Source organism: Dermacentor albipictus, chromosome 2 (genome assembly GCF_038994185.2).
Source record: "Dermacentor albipictus isolate Rhodes 1998 colony chromosome 2, USDA_Dalb.pri_finalv2, whole genome shotgun sequence".
Taxonomy (NCBI): Eukaryota; Metazoa; Arthropoda; class Arachnida; order Ixodida; family Ixodidae; genus Dermacentor; species Dermacentor albipictus.
The window spans coordinates 163,577,338-163,597,284 of NC_091822.1; the positions used below are offsets into that span (position 1 = coordinate 163,577,338).

General features: G+C 42.8%; 2 protein-coding genes across 5 annotated transcripts in view; one reads left to right on the forward strand and one right to left on the reverse strand.

Annotated features, from left to right (window-relative positions):
- LOC139055793 (uncharacterized) overlaps nucleotides 1-705 on the forward strand; it is a 42,019-nt gene extending 41,314 nt beyond the window's left edge. The window contains exons 8-9 of the mRNA XM_070533341.1: nucleotides 156-250; nucleotides 619-705. Of these exons, the coding sequence (XP_070389442.1) occupies nucleotides 156-250; nucleotides 619-705 (182 nt within the window). The remainder of the gene's footprint in view (nucleotides 1-155; nucleotides 251-618) is intronic.
- Nucleotides 706-895: 190 nt separating this feature from the next.
- The window catches only part of LOC139056249 (uncharacterized), a 34,355-nt gene continuing 15,303 nt past the window's right edge, over nucleotides 896-19,947 (reverse strand). For 2 of the 4 annotated variants that reach the window (XM_070534319.1, XM_070534318.1), the window contains exons 3-5: nucleotides 18,119-18,187; nucleotides 12,804-13,076; nucleotides 3,019-4,826 (exon numbers count right to left, since the gene is read on the reverse strand). In XM_070534319.1, the coding sequence (XP_070390420.1) occupies nucleotides 4,260-4,826; nucleotides 12,804-13,076; nucleotides 18,119-18,187 (909 nt within the window). In that variant the 3' untranslated portion in view covers nucleotides 3,019-4,259. Of the gene's footprint in view, nucleotides 1,632-3,018; nucleotides 4,827-5,573; nucleotides 8,921-12,803; nucleotides 13,077-16,966; nucleotides 17,059-18,118; nucleotides 18,188-19,947 lie in introns of those variants that run through there. The other 2 variants (XM_070534320.1, XM_070534321.1) reach the window with 2 other exon arrangements.

A 19,947-nucleotide genomic window follows, 5' to 3' on the forward strand; every position in this document is an offset into this window, starting at 1 on the left:
CGAAAGGACGTTCAGTATCCCATTAACTGAGTCTCCTTTACACTGACAGGAAAAAGTGCTAATTGTACTCTGCTCCCCATTTCATTCTAGGAAAAGTTGTTGGCAACACTTGTGAATAGAAGCTCTTGTATTTAAAAAGTTCTTGTGATTTGCAGTCATGGGCAGCGGCGTCCTCCGGCTGGAACTGAGCCGTTGGCAAGACGGCGGCCAAGGGGATCACACGCAGCCGTTCGGAACAACAGTGGCCGTGGTATACCGCGAGATTGAACAAACGCTGGCTCTTAAGATTGTAGCCCTAATTCTTAGTTTTGCAATTTAGCGATAAATTTAACATCTGTATGAATTGTTTCCATCATTGGATGATATTTCAGTTGAGACCTATGCTGCGCATAAACAGAAACGCTGCACGAGTATAAACGTCGCATATACGATAAATGCGTCGCTACAAAAGCTTATGCTGAGGGTAGTACTGCATATTGCAGCAAGCAGTGGGCTTTTCAATATATTGAAACATAAAGTAGCTTAGTAAGTAATTTGCCTAAGTAACCAGAAACACAATGGAAGTTACACAAAGTGGTGTCTTTGTGGCACTGCGTTTAAGATTGGTTCCAATTACAGATGCACAGCCGTGGGTTCTGTTGTATATTAAACGTTTACATCAAGCATCGTGCGCGTCTTACCAGGCTCTTCTTGCTTGTTTGGTAGGCAGGATCCTGCCTCACTTAGTTTCGGGCCTTACACATGTACACACACAAAAAAAGAAAAAAAAATCATGAGCCATTCACTCTGTGAAGGTGGTTGACCAGCGAAGCTTTTTGCCACACGACACAGAGGTGACACATAATTTTGAGCAAAAATACGAGCTCATTTATTGTCTTGATGAGTGGTCGTCGTGGCGAAAAGTACGCAGACTCATTTATTGTACTGATCGGTGGTAATTATTTCATTCGCAATTGCAATCGCACTGTAAACAAAGAACACCCAGATGGGCATTTTTTGCTTGTCCTCTAGCGCATTCCCTTTTGTACATCTTTTTCCTCCCATTGAATGGGCACACAGCGGGGGTTCTCTAATACGCCCACTTCACCCCCATTTGACTGGGAGGTACAATGGGAGTTTTGTGAAGGTATTAAAGGCATTTTAGTTTAGGTGCGGCAAGCACGTAGCGAAATGCATGGTGGCGCGGGTCATGCGCTTACGCAGCACCAGACGGAACACCGCAGGCCAAAATGTCGAATGCCGGCGATCAAGGCTCAAGGGAACTCAGCCGTCCGTGAGCTGCCACCCGAGCAGGCGTCGCACCTGCTCAGAGCGAATGCCGGCGTCCGACACTTTGGCCTGCGGTATTCCGTCTGCTGCTGCAAAGGCACGGTGTACCGCCACGAAGCATTTCGCCGCGGGCTCGCCACACGTGGTCCAATCGACGGCAGAGCCACCGCTGAATCGACCAAATCACGCGCACACGTGGTCCAATGGCGAATGAACCCGTCACCGCACGTCTTCATTTTTTTCCTTTCGCTGATCACAGAGCCCCTTTTTGCAAAGCTTTTATACAGTCGTCCTAGCGAAAATGCTAGTTATCGTCAGTGCTTCCGAGGCCAGCAAACACCTTCGAGAGCAGTTGCTACTTGCTGAAAGGAAAAATGCACGAGACACACACTGACAGTGAAGAAAATTTATGAGACATCAAATGTAAGAAACATTTGTTTACTTCCGGGCCCAAAAGAAAGCACATTTCTGCCCCAGTAAAACAATTTTCTGGATTTTAAAAAAGAACAACGTATATTGTAAGCATGCCGGTTGCTAGTATTCTACATGTCCTAACACAATGAAATTAGTAAATGTAAGAAATGCTAAGAAATCTTACCTCATTTCATACTGAACTGTAACTACAGAGCCATGTGTTTGGATTGTTACTTTGTACTGACACTCCACACTTTTGCACAGACTACATATTGAGCTTGCTTGACTAACAGTAATACTTAATTTGAGCCTAGTTGGTACATAATTCTGAACTTAAACTTACAGCGCAAACACCTAAGACGGACCACAAAAGGCAGATACGACACACACTGGCGCTAACTGACTTTATTTCTTCATCGTCGATGCATATATAATCCCTAGGCCACACAACCACACAGGCGCACAGATTACATTACAGAGATCTACCAAATTATCACATATGCAAACGTAGCAAGTCAAATTCAGATGGCTGCAGGGACAAAGATATGTCATTGATGCAATTATCACCTTGACTTTATATGTGGTAGGCTTCTAAGGCAAACCGCGCATGCTCATTCTTGCTTTTGCCAAGAATAGGCGTCCCATCGAGTCGTGTCTCACAACTGTTGCAAGGGTTTATATGCGCAACAAGGTGCACACCTCTATCTACATTTTTGTTTACTTTTTGCACATGTTCCCTGCGTGGTCCCTTAAACACATAAGGTCATCTATCAACTCAGGAAAGTTGCTTGCAGGCATAGTGTTCCTTTGGCATTTTCTGCGCCGAACAAGCTTTTAAAGCTATGCTTCTGCATCTGCGGAGAGAGCAGAGGAGGATGCCAAATTCGGCATGTTGCTTCATACGTGTCGCGCGCTGTCGGCGTGGTTTATACCATTCCACTCTCATGTGGTAAGACATAGCTTGGCTAGATAGGGCATTGCGTCAATGAGCGACTCGGGGAACATGCGCAAAAGTAAACAAAAATGTAGATAGAGCGCACCTTGGTGCGCATATAAACTCTTGCAACAATTGTGAGGCACAACTTGATGGGACGTCAATTCTTGGAAAAAGCAAGAATGAGCATGCGCGGCTTGCCTTAGAGGCCTACCACATAAAAAGGCAAGGTGTTAATTGCATCAGTGAGATATCTTTGTCCCTGCATCCATCTGAATTTGACTTCCTACGTTTGCGTACGCGATAATTTGGCAGATCTCTGTAATGTAATCTGAGTGCCTGCGCGGTTGTGTGGCCTAGGGATTGCATCGACGACAAAGAAATAAAGAAGTTAGCGCCAGTGTGTGTCGTATCTTCCTTTTGTGGTCCGTCTTAGGTGTTTGTGCTGTAAGTTTAAGTTGCTTGAATAAGCCATTCCAAATTAACAGTGGCTTGTATAATGAGACCGATCAGTGGCATTTTGCATGGACTAGCACACAAATATGATAAATGTCAAAGTACTAAATTAAGAAATTGGGACTCGTCACACAAACAAGATACATAATTTAGTGTAGTTATTGGGCTGTATTTCAGAGCAAGCTATTAAAAATTATCGTATTTTACGAACCAGAACCCACCTTCTGATTATGAGACATGCCGTAGCGAGTAACCCCGGATTAATGTGGACAACCTGAGGTTCTGTAACATGCACCTAAGTCTAAGTACACGGGTGCTTTTGAATTTTGCTCCCACTGAAATGCGGTTTTGTTTACGACTAGATTTGCGAAACTTCCAAACAGGATCCCCTCTATATATTTACAGTGGGCGCTCTTTAAATGGAGCCTCAAAGGGCCAGGGAAATTGGTTCCATTTACCACGCATTCTAGTTACTGAGAGACATTCCAGAGAGCCAACCAACTACCAGGATGGTGTCCTGTTTAAGCAGCAGTCTCGCTTAAGCGATTTTTGTTTATCGAGATTCCACTGTAGACCATCATAGTGGATGAGTTGTGTTCTGCATGGACACTTTAGCATGGCTACCGTGTTTAGTTGAATATTGTGCAAGCAGCAACATTTCACTGCACCCAGTGCAATATATAAAGCCAGCAATGTAACATGTTGCAAATGCAGCCACGAACAAGTACCTTCCCTGATCATATCTAATAGCAGCATTTTTAGACGAAATTAGTCATGCCTTCTCACGTTTAAGTGCCTTGCTTTCGGAAATCAAATCCTTATCACATTGGCCTCCAATTGTGTCATTCCCCGAGCTTCAAATAGCATATTGTCAAATAGCATATTGGTCTTAGTAAAAAAGCACATGGCATCACAGTCACCACCTAGGTATAAAATTCATGCTGCAACGCAGTAGCAGACATTCTGAGGTAGATGCCTAACTATTGTTTTGAAGTGGGATGCATGCTCAAAACACTGCAATGCAATTGCAGACAGGGCTGACAGTGTAGCAACCAGGACGGATTTAACGGACATAAAGGAGCAAAATTGTGTGAGCTTCGAATTATTATTCTCCCTGAGGAACCATGCTGTCCAATTATAAAATGGGGATCAAAAGAAAGTAATTGGATAGCAAACCTGCATTTGATTAAGTAAATAAAATACTGTTCGTGCTACTTTCCAGGGTGCACACTACCTTCTCTTTCTTTGAATGTGAATTTGTTACCTTGCCATTGGTTGCCAAATGTATAGGTGTATTGTTGGTCGAGGGTGGTGGAACGAATATAGGTCTCAGGCTAGAGAAAACATTTCGACAAGGAGACTTGCCAGGTTGAACAACAAATGTCTCAGGCTGGAGCCATTTGGTTCCCTTGCAAAGATGTTCGCTCCAGCATGAGACTTCCTTTGTTGGACAACTGTTGATGGCCAATGTCGCCATGTTTTCATTTACCCTCGTCTTATTCAACCTATTGCTCCACACAGGAGCTGCACTTTCTTTAAAAAATAAAGATAATAATGAGCTCAAAGGCTTTGTGCATGGCTGCGTCCCCAAGTGCAAAAATTTCTTTTCAATGAATGAGAGTTGGTACCTTTCTTGGGAATTCAATAGGAAGAACCAAAAATTCAGACTGACTATGACGACACGTAAACATGAATTGATGTGGAGTGCCATTTCTTCGTTTCGCACCAGGCTTGGGGCCAGCTGGACTTCTTCCTAAAATTGAGAAACTTTTTCTAATGAAATACATATTAAGAGTATTCTCTTCATAATCTGAAAATTAAAAAGAAATGGTTATTTGGTTATTCATATGTAGTTGGGAACAGTGCGAAGGACACTGGCAAAGTAAGCGCTTATACAGTAATGACACATAGTGCTGGCAGACAACAGATTTCATTATAGAACAGACAAACAGTTACGCACCTTAAAATGCTTCCTAAAGCCATAAAAAAAACCAAAGCAGGAAGCAGTTCTACAACAAAATGTATGTGCATGAAAAATACACCTGATCAACGTTTTGCAGGCTTACTTGTCAGTTAGCAAAACATGTGTCACACTGAAACATTTCTTCTACAATTTGGCAATTCTGTGGGCTTTGATTATTGCTCGGGTCAGTTGGTTGCTGTTGTTACTGCTATTAGTGTACGGTGTAGTGTAATATAGATGGGCAAGTGCTACTGACAAATATGAACATTGGCAAATTTTGCTGCACCAGGATAATGCACGCATTGTCCTGCTGCAGTGAAACTTTCCAGTAAACTTTCACCGTTGTCTGTAGCACTTTTTCACCTGTCTCGCCTCACACTGTTCCATCTATTGCTTCACCATACCGTAATATGCACCCCGAACTGACACAAAATTCTGCCCTTCTGAAGTTCTTACTGCTGTTTTGAACTCGTCACATTCAGGCCACCAGCCGTACTGAGCCCAATGTAGTATAACTGCATAGACTGGCAGCTCCTGTCATGGATTTATTCTGGTGTAATGGCACCACAGAAGCAAACGAAGACAAAAACATGCAGGGCGCAAGCGCCGAACCTCAACTCTGGCTTTAATAAGAAAACAGAAATCAGATACAATACGTAGTGACATGAAGTGACATCATTTCAAAAACAAATTCTTCGTGCAATGTAACTGAGAATGACTGATGCATTTGTTCTATTCGTGCTAATCTTCTAAAGCTTAATTATCTTATGTACGCCTGCTCATAATTTCTGGCTACGAGTTTTGAAGAACACAGGAACAAACCAATTTATTTTGCAGTGCATCACAATGTGCGGATGACAGTTGTTGCACACAAACTTCATTAGCCTCAATCTCAAATTATTACAATGTGTGTCTATGCAATGCAAGCATGACTGGATGGGAATGGCAGACTGTACATAACCTCCGTTGCACAGTGCACCGCCTGCAAATTGTGCTGCACGCAACAAACGAATTTATTTGTTTTCCTGGCTTCAGTCTTTTTTTCTCATCAGAGCAAATCTCTCCATGTTTCATACAGAAAAAAAACATTTTACCCGTAGGGACCAGCTACGCAATTACCCATGGAAATTACAAATGCATACGAAACAACTACAACCACTTTTTTACTTTCTCATTCACTGATTATATTCCATATTCATGCCTAATTTAGTTGCACAAATCATTGTTTTCTCAGGCCCTTGCTAGGAGAGTTTTGTGCTGGAACAAAAGGCAGAAGCCAAAAAAAAGGAAAAGGTTGGTTGTGGCTTGAAGCACAATATGCATCTAGTGAGCTAGGCCGCAAGCGTTGTGTAGTCTGCTGCCATCATAAGGCCGTGCCTACATCGGGCAGATGGGATGCTCTATTAATGCGAAATGATGTAGAGCAGACAAGTCTATATTTGAATGAACCTTCACGATTAAGCACCACTATAATGAGACCATTAGGATACATACACTGTAAACAGTGCAGATGATGGCCCAAATTTCACAAGTGCAACATGTTAACGAAAGCAGCAACCATTAACCCAGAAACTAACCAAATCCCAAAAAATAACAACATCAAAAAAAGATGAATGTGTCAGCACAGCACCTGTTTTCTGAAGTTACAGGAAAGTGGCATGCTTGTTAACAAACCTACAACCACAGCACATTTGTATGTGACCACCCCCTGCTTTTTTATGTGCTTGCGTGCCTTTGACAAGGCGTTACTGGATATTTATTTGCTTGTCTGTTGCAAAAACACATCAATTATCAGTCAGTGCACAGTGCACCATGCCATTTATCTATGTGGACTCACTTTGTGTCCTTAGCACTGCTCTCACCTGTTCAGAACTAAGAATCGCAAAAAGACTTGTTCTACTTAAATCTACATGCCTGAACATGTGGGTTCTGCAGTTGAAATAGGGTAACTATAAGTAAAACGAATGACATGTTCTGATGAACTTTATTTTCATTTTCTAATTGTTTATTTGGGCACATAACCAGTCAGATCATTCATATTAAAGCAAGAAAACAAATTCGACACACTGGTTTATACTGGTTGGTGCTCTATTGACTTTAGTACACACATTGAACAAACGACAGGCAGTGAGAAATGCCAGCCACCACTAAATTTCACACGGCATTATTGGTCACATGTGCACATGATATAGCTACAAAAACCCAAACGAAAGTAAACAAAAAGTACATTTTAACAGAAAAAGAACAAGACAAAACAAAGAAAACTTCTTTTGGGAGCTAAGTCACAATCAAGGTGCAAATGGCAGCTATAGTTTGGCAAGCAGACATTTAGTTATTTTGCTCAGTATCTCGATATCACAATTTCTTGTTTGACAGCAACACCGACGGGACATCTACGCATATCTTTATTGCACATGCCGTTTTTGCTCGCTCCAAAATCCTTTCCTGCTTAGCCTGTCCTGGCATTGCAGGGGGGGTATACATTCTGTGTAATGTAACTTACATTCAAATCAAGCACACAAAGCAGGGAGGGAATTATCTTTGAACACTATGCAAACATTTGCAGGCGGAAAAACCTTGCAGTCACTTTGGTCCAAGGAAAAAACAATGTGAGGCATCACCTATAAGTAAAAGGAAATTAATAAGCCTTCGTAGTCTAATCTCTCTCTTGTGAGGTATGATGATAGCCTGATATGAATTTCTCTATCTCTACATGTTTGGAACAGTCTATGCTGTGAAACAACTTAACTGAAGAGATTTCCTAGTCTTTCAAATCCTGCCACTGCAGCTTACTCTTACTATCAGTAATACAAGCCTTTTAGTATGACTTCCTATTACAAATCTAACTGCCATATTTTGAACATTTTTAAGCATACCAGCTAACTGAATATTATGGGGATCCTAGCAAACACATACTTATTTGATTAGTGAATGCACATAAGCAAAATACAGCTTTTCTTTGAGATTTTCGGGTCGCCGACAAAATGTGTATGGGTGGACACACGACAGCTACTACACCGACAAGCATCATGGCCAACCAAAATTAAGTTTATTCCTACACGGGCGGGCACGGTGGAGTGTGAGCAGACGATGGTCGGCTTTTTCTGGAGGCATGTACAAAGGAACCCCAACATAACAAATCCACCAATATCAGCAATTTGGTTTGTTGTACTGTGATTCCACCTTTTAGTCAAATAAGTACATTTGCAAATGGATTGTTTTCCCACGAAAAGGGCTGCAGTCAGAAAAATCAAATCTGAATGAGAAAAAAAAATTTTGAATTTGAGAGTCTGCGACCAAAGATATGGTTGCACGGTGTGTCAACGGTACCTTCGCATAGGTAGTATGAAGAAAACCTAGCCTTGCTTTTGCATCCACTCTGTCCTCTTTGATACTGCTACATGCAGTGGGACGACACTATCATGAAAAGTGCCGGCAGTGGAGGCGAACGCTTTGTCTGCCTCTCACTTCAATGCATCTCCGAAACTACAGATTATGCAACCCCCAATACTAAACACGTGGGAAGATCAGCACGTCCACCCTTTCTACACGCAGCAGTTCCCCTATAGAACAGGGTGCGCGGGCTGCAGACGTGCTCAGCTGTACTCACAGCCATGTGCAGTGACGGCTGCGCTAGAAAAGGAGACACGCACGGACTGGGCTCCTCTGAGGACCCCCTTCAAAGCTGTTCGTCTTTTTTGTTTCTGTAATACGCTAGTGCAAAAAGTGAATTTGCTTCATTCCTATTAAGAAATTTTGTACACATGGTAGAAAAATTATGAAAGTAGAACATTTTATTACTTTTCACCCCTCTCAGATGGAATATCATACAAATGCAAAAGCAGCCATTTTTGCCTTGTTTCATCTAAGATGTTTTTTTCATGCTGCAAGAAAGGCATGTGTTTAAAAAATAAGCTTGGTTGCAATATGTAAAGAAATTCTGTAATTTTATTATTTATTTATTTATTTTACAAGTACTGCCAGCCTTGTTACCAGGCCTTAGGCAGGAGTAGGCATTTGAAATAACAAAAAACATATATGAAATAAGATCAAACAAGATAACAGACACTGAACAAGAATCTGCATAAAAAACAACATAAGAGAAACCTTTCACAATCATGATTTGATTAGTAAAAACGAGAGATGAACGCTATGGTTTATTCACAAAGTGCAGAAAGAAAGGATGAAACCGTTGGACATTCGACAGTTGTGGCAGGTAGTGCGTTCCATCCAGAAATCGTGCGCGGGAAAAAAGAATTTTTAAATGCGTTAGTCCTGCAGGTAAAATCTCTAACCTTTTTGTTGTGATAAGAGCGCGTTCAACGGTGACTAGCCGGTAGAATATATGCTGTTCTATCTATTCCTAATTGATTTTTATACAGTAAGAAAAAAAATTCATTCTGTCTCGGTAACGCCTTACTGCAAGGTTTTCCAGTTCTGCAGCTTCTAGAAGAGATGATGGGGATGTGCGCCAGCTGTACGAATTGAAAATAAACCTGGCTGATTTTCTTTGGACTTTCTCAATTTTAGTGATGTTGGTTAGTGTGTGCGGATCCCAGACAATCACAGTGTATTCTAGAATGGGTCGGATGAATGTTTTGTATGCTAAGAGTTTTATTTCAGGTGAAGCGTTTCCTATTGATCGCCTTAAAAAGCCTAGTTTCTTCATTGCTTTATTATAAATGTATGTTACATGTTCATTCCACCTAAGATCTGATGTTAATACTACTCCCAAGTATTTGTACGCGGACACGACTGATAAAGACTGGTTGTTAATGCTATAAGTAGGGGTTAAGGGATTCTTTTTGCGAGTAATGGTCATTGCAACAGTCTTTTTGAGGTTAATACTCATCTGCCATTTTGAGCACCAGGTTTGTATTGCATACAGCGCGGTGTTTAAAGCTTCCTGATCATTTGAATTGCGTATTTCGTTGTACAAAATGCAGACATCTGCAAAAAGCTTTATCTTGACGCGTATGTCACTGATGACGTCGTTGATAAAGATAAGAAAGAGGAGCGGCCCTAACACTGATCCCTGTGGAATGCCCGAGTCTACAGTTGCGGGTGTTGAAGCTGCATCGTTGAGCTGAACACTTTGTTTGCGTAATGAAAGGTATGCTGTAATCCAGTTAACTAAGGCGTCGTTCCTTAAAATGGGTTTTAGTTTAAGAAATAGTTTGGAGTGAGAGACGCGGTCAAATGCTTTTTCAAAATCAAGAAATATTAAGTCTATTTGGCCTTGTCTATCTAAAGCTGTCGCTAAGTCATGAACTGTTTCTACGAGCTGAGTTACAGTAGAAAAACCTCGCCGGAAACCATGTTGTCTTGCGTCAATTATTGCGTTGTCGTTAGGAAAGGCGGAAATGTGCTTAAAAATGATGTGTTCGAGGATTTTTGCGCATGTGCATAGTAAAGATATTGGCCTGTATGATGTGAGGAGAGACGGATTCGCTGTTTTTGGTATGGGGATGACTTTCGCGTACTTCCAGTCGGTTGGAATTTCTGCACATGACAGTGATTTCTCGAATATTAGGGTTAAATACTTTGAACACCATTTGGCGTACCGGGAAAGAAACGCATTCGGGATTCCATCAGCTCCGGGCGATTTTTTAGCGTTGAGGTTGAGCATAAGTGCTAACACACCTTCCTCAGTAATTGTGGCATCACCAATCGGCAGAATGTGTTCATAGCTAGGGAACTGTGGGCTGATACCGTCGTCATGCGTAAACACTGAGCAGAAATATCGGCTGAGCGCGTCTGCGGTTTCGGCACTGTCGGTTAAAAAGGTGTCACCAATACAGAGTTTGAGTGCAGCTTTATTTTTTGGCGATAAGTGCTGCCAGAACTTTCCTGGGGATGAGACGATAAATTTTTTTAGTGTTATTTTTTGATAGTATTCTTTTGCTTTTTTATTTTATCAGCTAATAATGTACGCAAGCCGAGAAGCCGATCGCTTACGGAACAGTCGGGCGCTGCTTGAGTTGTTTTCTTGCCTTTTTCAGTTTCCGCTCTATTCGTACTATTTCTTTTGTTACCCAGGGATTGCGCTTCCGCAGCACTTTTCATTTCACAGGTACAAAATCACGAACACATTTCAGAACCAGGAACTTGAAGTAGCCCCATATTTCATCAATAGAATGCTCGTTTGATACACACATGGTATGAAATTCCGGAAAAGCACCATCTAGGGCGTCCAATGCATCAATATCACTGGCACGGGAGAAATCTGGAACAAGTCTTTCTTGTTTTTCAATCTGTGGAGCAAAATTCACTTTGAACGTAAGGTATACCATATTGTGATCCGATATACCTTCGAAAACTTGAATTTGTGGGTTGCGGCGGACTACGGCAGTATTTGCAAGGAAAAGGTCCAGAATTGATAGTGTATTGTTTTGAATGCGGGTAGGTTCTTTGACAAGCTGTGAAAGGTTGTGAAGCACTACTATATCTACGAAAGGTTCAGAAGCACTTGAGAGGGGCTCAGGGAAATCGTTAGTCCAATTTAAAGAAGGAACATTAAAATCATCCGCAAGTAGCATACCGCAGCGCTTATTCTTATAGGCGCACAAGAACTCGTTAAGATTTTCAAAGAAGGTGGTGTCGCAATTCGGAGGCTAATAGAACCCTCCTACGATTAGATTACACTCGTCAACAAAAATTTTTACAACACATTCAATTCCTGTAATATCAGGCATCCTAGTAACATTCAACGTTTCTTGGAAGAGAATTGCAACGCCGCCGCCGCGGGAATCCCCCCTGTCATGTCTGTAGATTCCGTAACCGCGAGGCGTTAATTCAGAGTCGGTGATATCACTATGCAACCAGGTTTCTATTATTATTAGAACATGGGGTTTGTGGGCAATTAGAATACTCTCTAATTCGGCGATATTGTTTACTATGCTCCTAGCATTTATGTTTAGACATCGAAACATTTTTTTTTTCTTTTTTAACAAAGGAATGGGGTCATTGCAGTCCTTTAGGGTTTTCTCGATGGAAGGTGACAGGTATGCATTTCATTTGAGCGCTGTCCCTTAGGTACGTTTGATTGTCAACCTTTATCTTGTCGTACTGAAGCCTTACTTTGGCACCTGCTATCCTATCGTCAGCTGTGCTGTCCCAGAGGTGCTTCCTTATCTGCCGCGTCTCTGCTGAAAAATCTTCTGAATTTGATATATTTTGCCCTTTGAGCTTGTGGCAGTTCCTCAGCACGGTTGTTTTTTCTCAGTGGTCTATAAATTTTAGAATGATAGGGCAGTGCTTCTTTGCCTGGTTACGGCCCATCCTATGCAGTCTTTCAAGGGAAGATACTTGAACACCTAAGTGCTTTAGAAATAATTCTTCATTTAATGTGCTCAATAGCGAATCCAGTGCCTCGTTCACATCTTCTTTAAAGCCGAAGACTAATAGATTGTTTCGTCTGCTCCTATCTTCTAAATCAATTAGTTTCTGTTCTAGATTCTGTATTGTTCTTTGCATGTTCTCAAATTGTGCTCCGAGTTCCGAATATTTGGCTGCTATGGTTTCCACGTTCTCAAGTTTAGACTCAATGGTGTTTAGTTGCTTCTGTATACTCTTTTGTCCATCAAGAATTTCCCTGAGCAACTGTTCAGTAGTGGGCCCCGAATTGGATTCAATATCCCCACTGAGCAGCAGCAACGCAAGCAAAATTTTTTTAATGAACATGCACACAGTACTAACGCTGGAAGGGCACGCCAGCTGGACTAGACAGCGGTGAGACGTTTTGACGGAGGGGTACGTGTTACTAACCTGCGTAAACAACATGAACGGGTTCGTCATGGCTCGGATGGATGACCAGCTGGCGTGCCCACTGAAAGCATCCCGGGGCAGGAGGGTGTTTAAGTAGTCGGGTGGAACGGAATTTGAGTGCGCTGGTTTCCGGTGAAGGCTTGCCCAAGAATCCAGCTGAGGCAGTGGTCCGTCTATGCAGTCTCCACAGAGTATGAAAGGTAGTGTAGGGGTGACGCTGCCGGTCGTATCTTGAAGGGCGCCGGCCATCGCTGTCGCAGAGGATAGAAGAATCTGCGTAAACAACAGAACGGGTTCGTCATGGCTCGGACGGATGACCAGCTGGCATGTCACAAAGGTTGCTGAAATGAAAATATATTTGTGATTTTCTTGCGACTGAAACACTCAAAAGGAAAATGACCTTTTAAATAGACTAAAAAAAAGCCACAGCACATGCACCCATAGTAAGCCAGGGACTGTATCAAGCTGATATGAGAAGACTTTCAAGAAAGAATCTTTCCCGGTTTGGTAAAATTTTTAAAACAATGGTTAACACCTGGCCCATGCCTTAAATCTAGAAGGAATAAAGTTCTTAAGTTACTCTGTGTTCTTTCTTGAATCCAACAAATGTGCCTAGAAAAATGGGCCAAGTCTACATGACTGGCAAGGTGTGAACAAGAAACTCACTTTAGCTGGCTGCAGTGCTCCCTGCGATGAATATTCAGGCAGAAAATTGTTACCCCAAATATGACTGTGCCCTCAAGAAAACCAAATGTGGTAGACTACATCAATGCATATGGAAAAATCTTTAGTCCATGCTTGCTGGCACCCTGTGTCTGTGTTGGCCTCTAGGAGAATTGTGGCCCCCATGTGCTAGAATCTTTCTGTGGCACAGAAAACAACATTGCGATACCAGCTGTGAAGTGTTAATCAGTTTAATCAGCAGTTTAATCACAGTTACTTCCAAGTGTTTACATGTTTTAAGCATTGCTTGTGGGCATCTTGGCTACAAAACAACCTAGACCTTACATTCTAGTCTGGTGTGTAGCGTAACAAAGGCTTTTATTGGAGCAACTTGATGCTTTTATATTGGTTATTCAGTTGGCATGATCTTTCACAATAGAGCTATAGGCAATTTTGCTGCAATAACAGTACTGTTTTTATAGCATTCGTCGTGGGGAGTGCGGCTTGCCCCTTTTGCCAGAGTTCTTGCATAACGATGATTTATTATCGGTCTGTTATATGTGGAACTTGAACAGTTTATATTTTTGTCTCCTCAATCCACACTTCTGCTGCACTTCTGTCAGCATCTCTACACAAGGTGTTTTGACTGAGGATATACCAAGTGAGCACGCTACAAGCCTTATGTGCATCGTTTTCATGACTCTTTCGATGACCAAATTTCATTTTCAGTGACTTTATCAACCAAGTATCTAGCGGCAGCTTGAACATGGGTAGTCATGAGAACTCACACCAGGCTTGGTCGAATATGTCCAGCACTGCAGCACTGAGTGTTGAACCATGCTATAAGAGTTGGCAACTAAATTGCCACCTTGTGATTGAAACTTTTCAACCTTACAATCAAGGCTTCAATTGCCCAGCCAGTGAGCTGCAGAAAAGGTGTGAACTATAGTTATCTGATGTCACATTCTATGTCATAGCGATAGCAGCTGATCCCTCCAGTGGTGGCCCTCAAGGCCAACAGGCATCCCTTTCTGTGCAAACGCTTGTGTAGGACTAGGCAGATGGTGCCAGTTTGTTCTTCAGCATTAACACTATGTTCATGCTGTACCGGGAACACATTTTCTTACTCAGTGCGATAGCCTTTGAACCTACATAATTGCCACCAAGAGTCCTTATTCCGCCAACCTTTCTTTTGCCATGTCAATTTGCTTCTGCCGGATAATGTATGGGACGGCATTCCTTAACCTCTCCAAGTCGGAAATTGAAAAGTTGGAGACACTGATCCGGAAGGCCTACAAGACGGCACTGGGGCTACCAAACTCCACGCCAACGGCAAAGCTCATGGCTCTAGGAGTCCATAATACTCTCAAAGAGATGTGGGAAGCACAATGCCTCTCACAGCTCAATAGGCTCGCACTCACAAAACCAGGTAGAGATCTGCTCAAAAAGATCCATATTAATCTGCCCTATACGATAGACCAAAGGGAAGAGGTACCACGTGATCCGAGGAGACGCATCAACGTGTACCCCATTCCGCGGAACATGCATCCGGAATATAACATCGAAAGGAGAAAAGCAAGAGGGGAAGCCCTTCAGAAGAAATAGGACGAGCAACCTAACACCCTCTATGTGAACACCGCAGGGCCAAAGAATGGAGTGATGACTATTCTGGTTTCAACGCCTTCAGAATCGATGGTGAATTGCGCCTCGATGAAAACATCCAACCCCACTCACGCAGAGGAAGCAGCTATTGCATTAGCTATAGCATCTAACCCCAACGCCGATGTGCTCACCGACTCCCAGAATGCCTGTCGCAACTTCAATAATGGATTAATTCACAGGTCAGGGTTGTCATTGCTGACTAAGCATCCACCCAGCCAAGCCTCAGTCATCTGGTTTCCCGGTCACCTGGAACTACCAGGAGGAAACAAAGCCGCTCACAGGCATGCCAGAGCTCTTCTATACCGGGCGTCTCCCCCTGATGGCCGTGAAGAGTGCTGGGACCTAACTGCTTTAGCAGTGTATGCTGACAATCTCGCACCATACAGAACAGCCAGGAAGGAGTACCCAACACCACACAAATCCCTCAATAAATTGGAACAGAACACTCTTAGGAGACTACAAACTAATAGTGAATTTTCTTTACCTCCTTCTTACTTTCGTGGCACAGAGTGCCTCCAAGCTGGCGTAAGCAGCTTACTTGGTAGAGAAACTTTTCTTCACCTGTCGCCGTTTCTCCTCTTCCATCAGAGATGGGACACCATAGACGTTGCACTTGGAGAATAGAATTTATGTACATGAAATTTACATTGACAGCTATTTACAGTGGGTCTGATGTATCAACTCGACGTAGCCGATAGTGCATAGCACCGTTCGTACGTCAAGACCCTTGTGTTACACTGCGACTGGCGCCTTAACTCGGCAGAGCCGAAAGTGCAGAGCACCTTTCTTGCGCCCGGAACCCTCGTGAGAGGTCGGGAGCCAGGTTTTAAACCTTCAGTTGCTCCTCCCGAATCCCCTCACGGCAAATCACGACACCCCAGTGACCTGATTGGGTCAACTGGGCTGTCACTCATTGGGCACTCTCTCTCTCACCCTCTCCCTGCATTCCTTGGAATATTCAGAGAGATAGAGGGAGAGAAAGTAACCACCAAACAACAAATAATCAAATAACATCCCAACCGTTTCGTCTCCGCGACATATATGGAAAACCTCCCAACACTTTGAAAAACACTTACGGGGAACGACCATATGCGTCGCCCCGTCTTCGCGCCTTAACTAAACCCATCGCGCACTGCGTGCCACAAAGGGCACCTCTGCCGAAGCGCACCCGCCGATTCACAATGCCGTCTTGTGCATGGTTCGTCTCCTCCGGCGGGCCCGTAAAGCTAAGTACGCAGAAGGATCTGTCTCGGGTGCCAGCCTACCTTTCAAGGGACCGCGCATCGGGTCACCGATCCCTCCGGTTTTAAGCTGCCGCTTTGTACCCCCCCCGGCACGACCATTGACGCCCTAACGACGCTTTGCTCGTGGTACGTCCCAGGCAGGGCGCCTCCGTCCGTGCTTCCGGGACAAAGGGCCCCCAACGTCGCACCCTTTCCTACGTCTCAAGCCCGTACGTGTGACAGGTTAAACTGTCCCGACATGTCGGCGCGGGCTATCTGCCGTCAAAGAGCGTCTCCCGACTCATTACCGAAGCGCCCGGCTGGCTTTACTCTCGGCTAAGCCCGAAAACGGCGACCTCCCACAATTCTAGGAAGGGAAATGACCTCTCAGCGTCCATGCCGTTTGGCAACATCCTTTACACTAATACATACCCAACGCCAGCTAAGTTACACCAGTGGTACCCTACACTATACTCCCTGCAATGCCCACACTGTGGAGAGGTAGCTAACCTATACCACATGGTGTGGATTTGCCAATTTAATCCCATAGCTGACCCCATTCCAAATCCCTCAAAAGAGCAGTGGGAGGCTATTCTGCTCAGCTATGATCCTGACCGTCAGCACTGGCTGGTGGGGAGGGCCAGCGCAGCAGCAGTAACCAGTGGGCTACCGGAATAGGCGGTCCACCCACGAGTTCCACGAATATCCTGCAAATAAAAATGTTTTCAATCAATGCCTTGATGTCACGGAGCAACTTCAGCTATATAAAGCAATGATGGTGTTTGAGTATCCACACAGCCTTGCAGTTTTCCAGCTTGAACATTGCTTCATTAAAAGCTGACATCATTTGGTCTCAGCAGACAGATCAGTTAAAAAAAACCTCATAAACTTCTTTCAAAGTCATTCTAACCTTGTCAATATTCCCGAGCCTTTTGATGTGTTATTCAACATTGTCCAAAGCAAGTTGGCTCTTAAAAATCAAAGTAACTTTGCGAGGCCAGCTACCAGGCTACCACTGTCTCTTCAGCCAGCCTGAAGTGTCTCGCAGCCATCAAAGCAGGAGTGCAAAAAAAAAAAAAACGACAAAGAAAAGAGTGGCAGACAAAATGTTCATGGAAATCCATATTTTTAAGGACTGTTACACTGACTGAAAAAGATGGAGGCTTCCCAATACAGTCTTGAAGTACGTAGTTGTTTCAGTGACGAACAGCCAGTTGCCCAGTCCTGCACAAGCACAGTGTACAGATGCTTATGGATTAAAATTTGTTGTGTGCATGTGGTGCAATGTACCACATTTCATTTTCCTGAGGCTGCAGTACACTGGGAAGACTGGTTGCTACTTCAATAGTAGGCCCTTAGAGTATTGCAGCCCTTTGTTCACATTTTGCTGCAGACTGTATCAAATGCGAATGCAAACTGTTTTGCAGGACATGTCAATTCAGTTCAAGCAATTAGACAGAGTAACCCAAGAAATAGTTTAAGCCTCCGAAACGTCTTAATGCGGTCCCTAGTTTAGTACAGGTTTTTGCCTGATGTTTTGGCTTCTTCCATGGTATAATGCTGTTGCTTGCTAGGTACTGGTGGTTTGATGAGCACACTTTCTTGTGTTGCCATAATGACAACTTGTAACAAAGATTTTCCTTCCTAACAAACGTTTGGATACAGCACCTGTGAGCTCATCTTTTAACCTGTTTTTCATTCGATCTGTGCATTTACATTGAACGTAAACTACAAGATATCACTACTGAGAATCACAAAAGAACACACCTGTATAACGATTCTGCCGAGATCGTTGGAGTGGTCAGCCACATGATGCAACGCAGGTGGAAAGGCATCCTGAGTTAAAGCAAAATAACAATTATTGTAAGATGCGGGTAAAAAATTTCATTCTGTGAGGCTTTTGCCATGTATACTATTACCACATTTGTATGTAAAATAGTTTTCCATAATAGCTGAGCAAGGTTAACCTCTCGCCCTGTGATTGTCAGCCAGTGCTACTGATGGCAATGGTGGCAAATATGGCCACATGCTTTCAAACGGAACTTTTATGGGTTACATGAATTCAAAAGAACTTAGGTTCACATAATACATGACATCTGTGGTTAGAAGGATGTGTTGCATGCAGCACCAATGCCATGAGTGGCACTGCCTAACACTTCCAGGGCCAGACTTAGTACATAAACAATACAAATGTGCAACAAAGTGAACAGGTGGATAGCTGCTACTATAACTCAAAGATTGCATGCATTATGCAGATGTGAATGCAGCTCCCATCAGGAGCGAGTTGCCCTTTGGTGCACTTCACTTCTCTTCCTCTTTTTGTCTCCATTGTATGTTGGTGCCATATGGTAATAATGAACAAAAATTAAGCACCTCAGCTTCCATTCTTGTTTTACTACATGCTGTAACGTCATCTAAATGCGCTTAAGACTCTTAAGGATGTACTTCAGCCATTTTGTCTTAACAATATTTTTCTCTTGGCTTCACTACACCTTAATGTAGTGCAAATTCTAGACAATGCTTACAAAAAAACCTCCACACAATAACACCTTCAATTAAGATTACACAGTCTATGGCTTCAAGATGTGTATATACATACTTTATACATGGTTACAATGAAAATATAAGTAACTTTTCTAATACACACACTTAGCATACTGCATAACAGTCAGCTGGTTCCAAGATGGTTTTTTGTTATCACACATAGAACGGCCACAACTATAAATTTAATTCTGGCGGTGACTTAAGTCACGGCCAAAACCTTCACAGTGCAATCAATAAAAATTTTCGAATTTAGAGCAGTTAGACATAGACAGGGCAAATAGTTTTAAAGTGTTAAATAATGAACTGGTATGGAATATGGCGGTAGAAAGCCATGCACCTGAAACATAGGTACTGTTTATCATATAAGCACATTCTTATATTTTTGCTTACTTTCCTAGGGATCGCATCAAACAGTTTGCTCACGTGTAAATTTTGCTACATGGCTGTATCGTATTAGCCCTTATCTTATTCACATTTGGCTTACTGCAGCTTTATGCACATGCAAATGTGCCTTCAGCTGAAGGCCAAACACTATGCTGTCCAACAAACATGCATTTTACAACACCGAACAGTAGACTTAGAGAATGAGCAACTCTTATAAAAAGTACAGTCCTTTGGACACACATTGATATATATCTGTAATACAAAGATTTTCGCTAAAATGATAACTTAATCTAATTGGTACTGAGCATAATGCATCATGCAAGAAACTTGCATTTACCGGACACCACTATAGACGCTGCGACCTCTGCAGCTTCTCCACAATCTGGCATAATGTACTCAACCTGCCTGTAAACCCTGGAAGGTGTCTATGATATTTTCAGAAGCTCAGCAAACATGAGAAGGACCTAAAATGAAGGTCAGAGAAGCAAAGCAAATTTTTAACCATTCCTCTCTATGTTGCTATGAATGTGAAGGTGCTAGCAAATGATGTATTTGAACTGTATCTTTAATCGTGCAATACTAGAGAGCACATTTTTGCAATAATGATGTCATAGAGAAGAATGACAGAAACCAATCTAATTAATATTTTTCTAAACTAGCACAAAGTT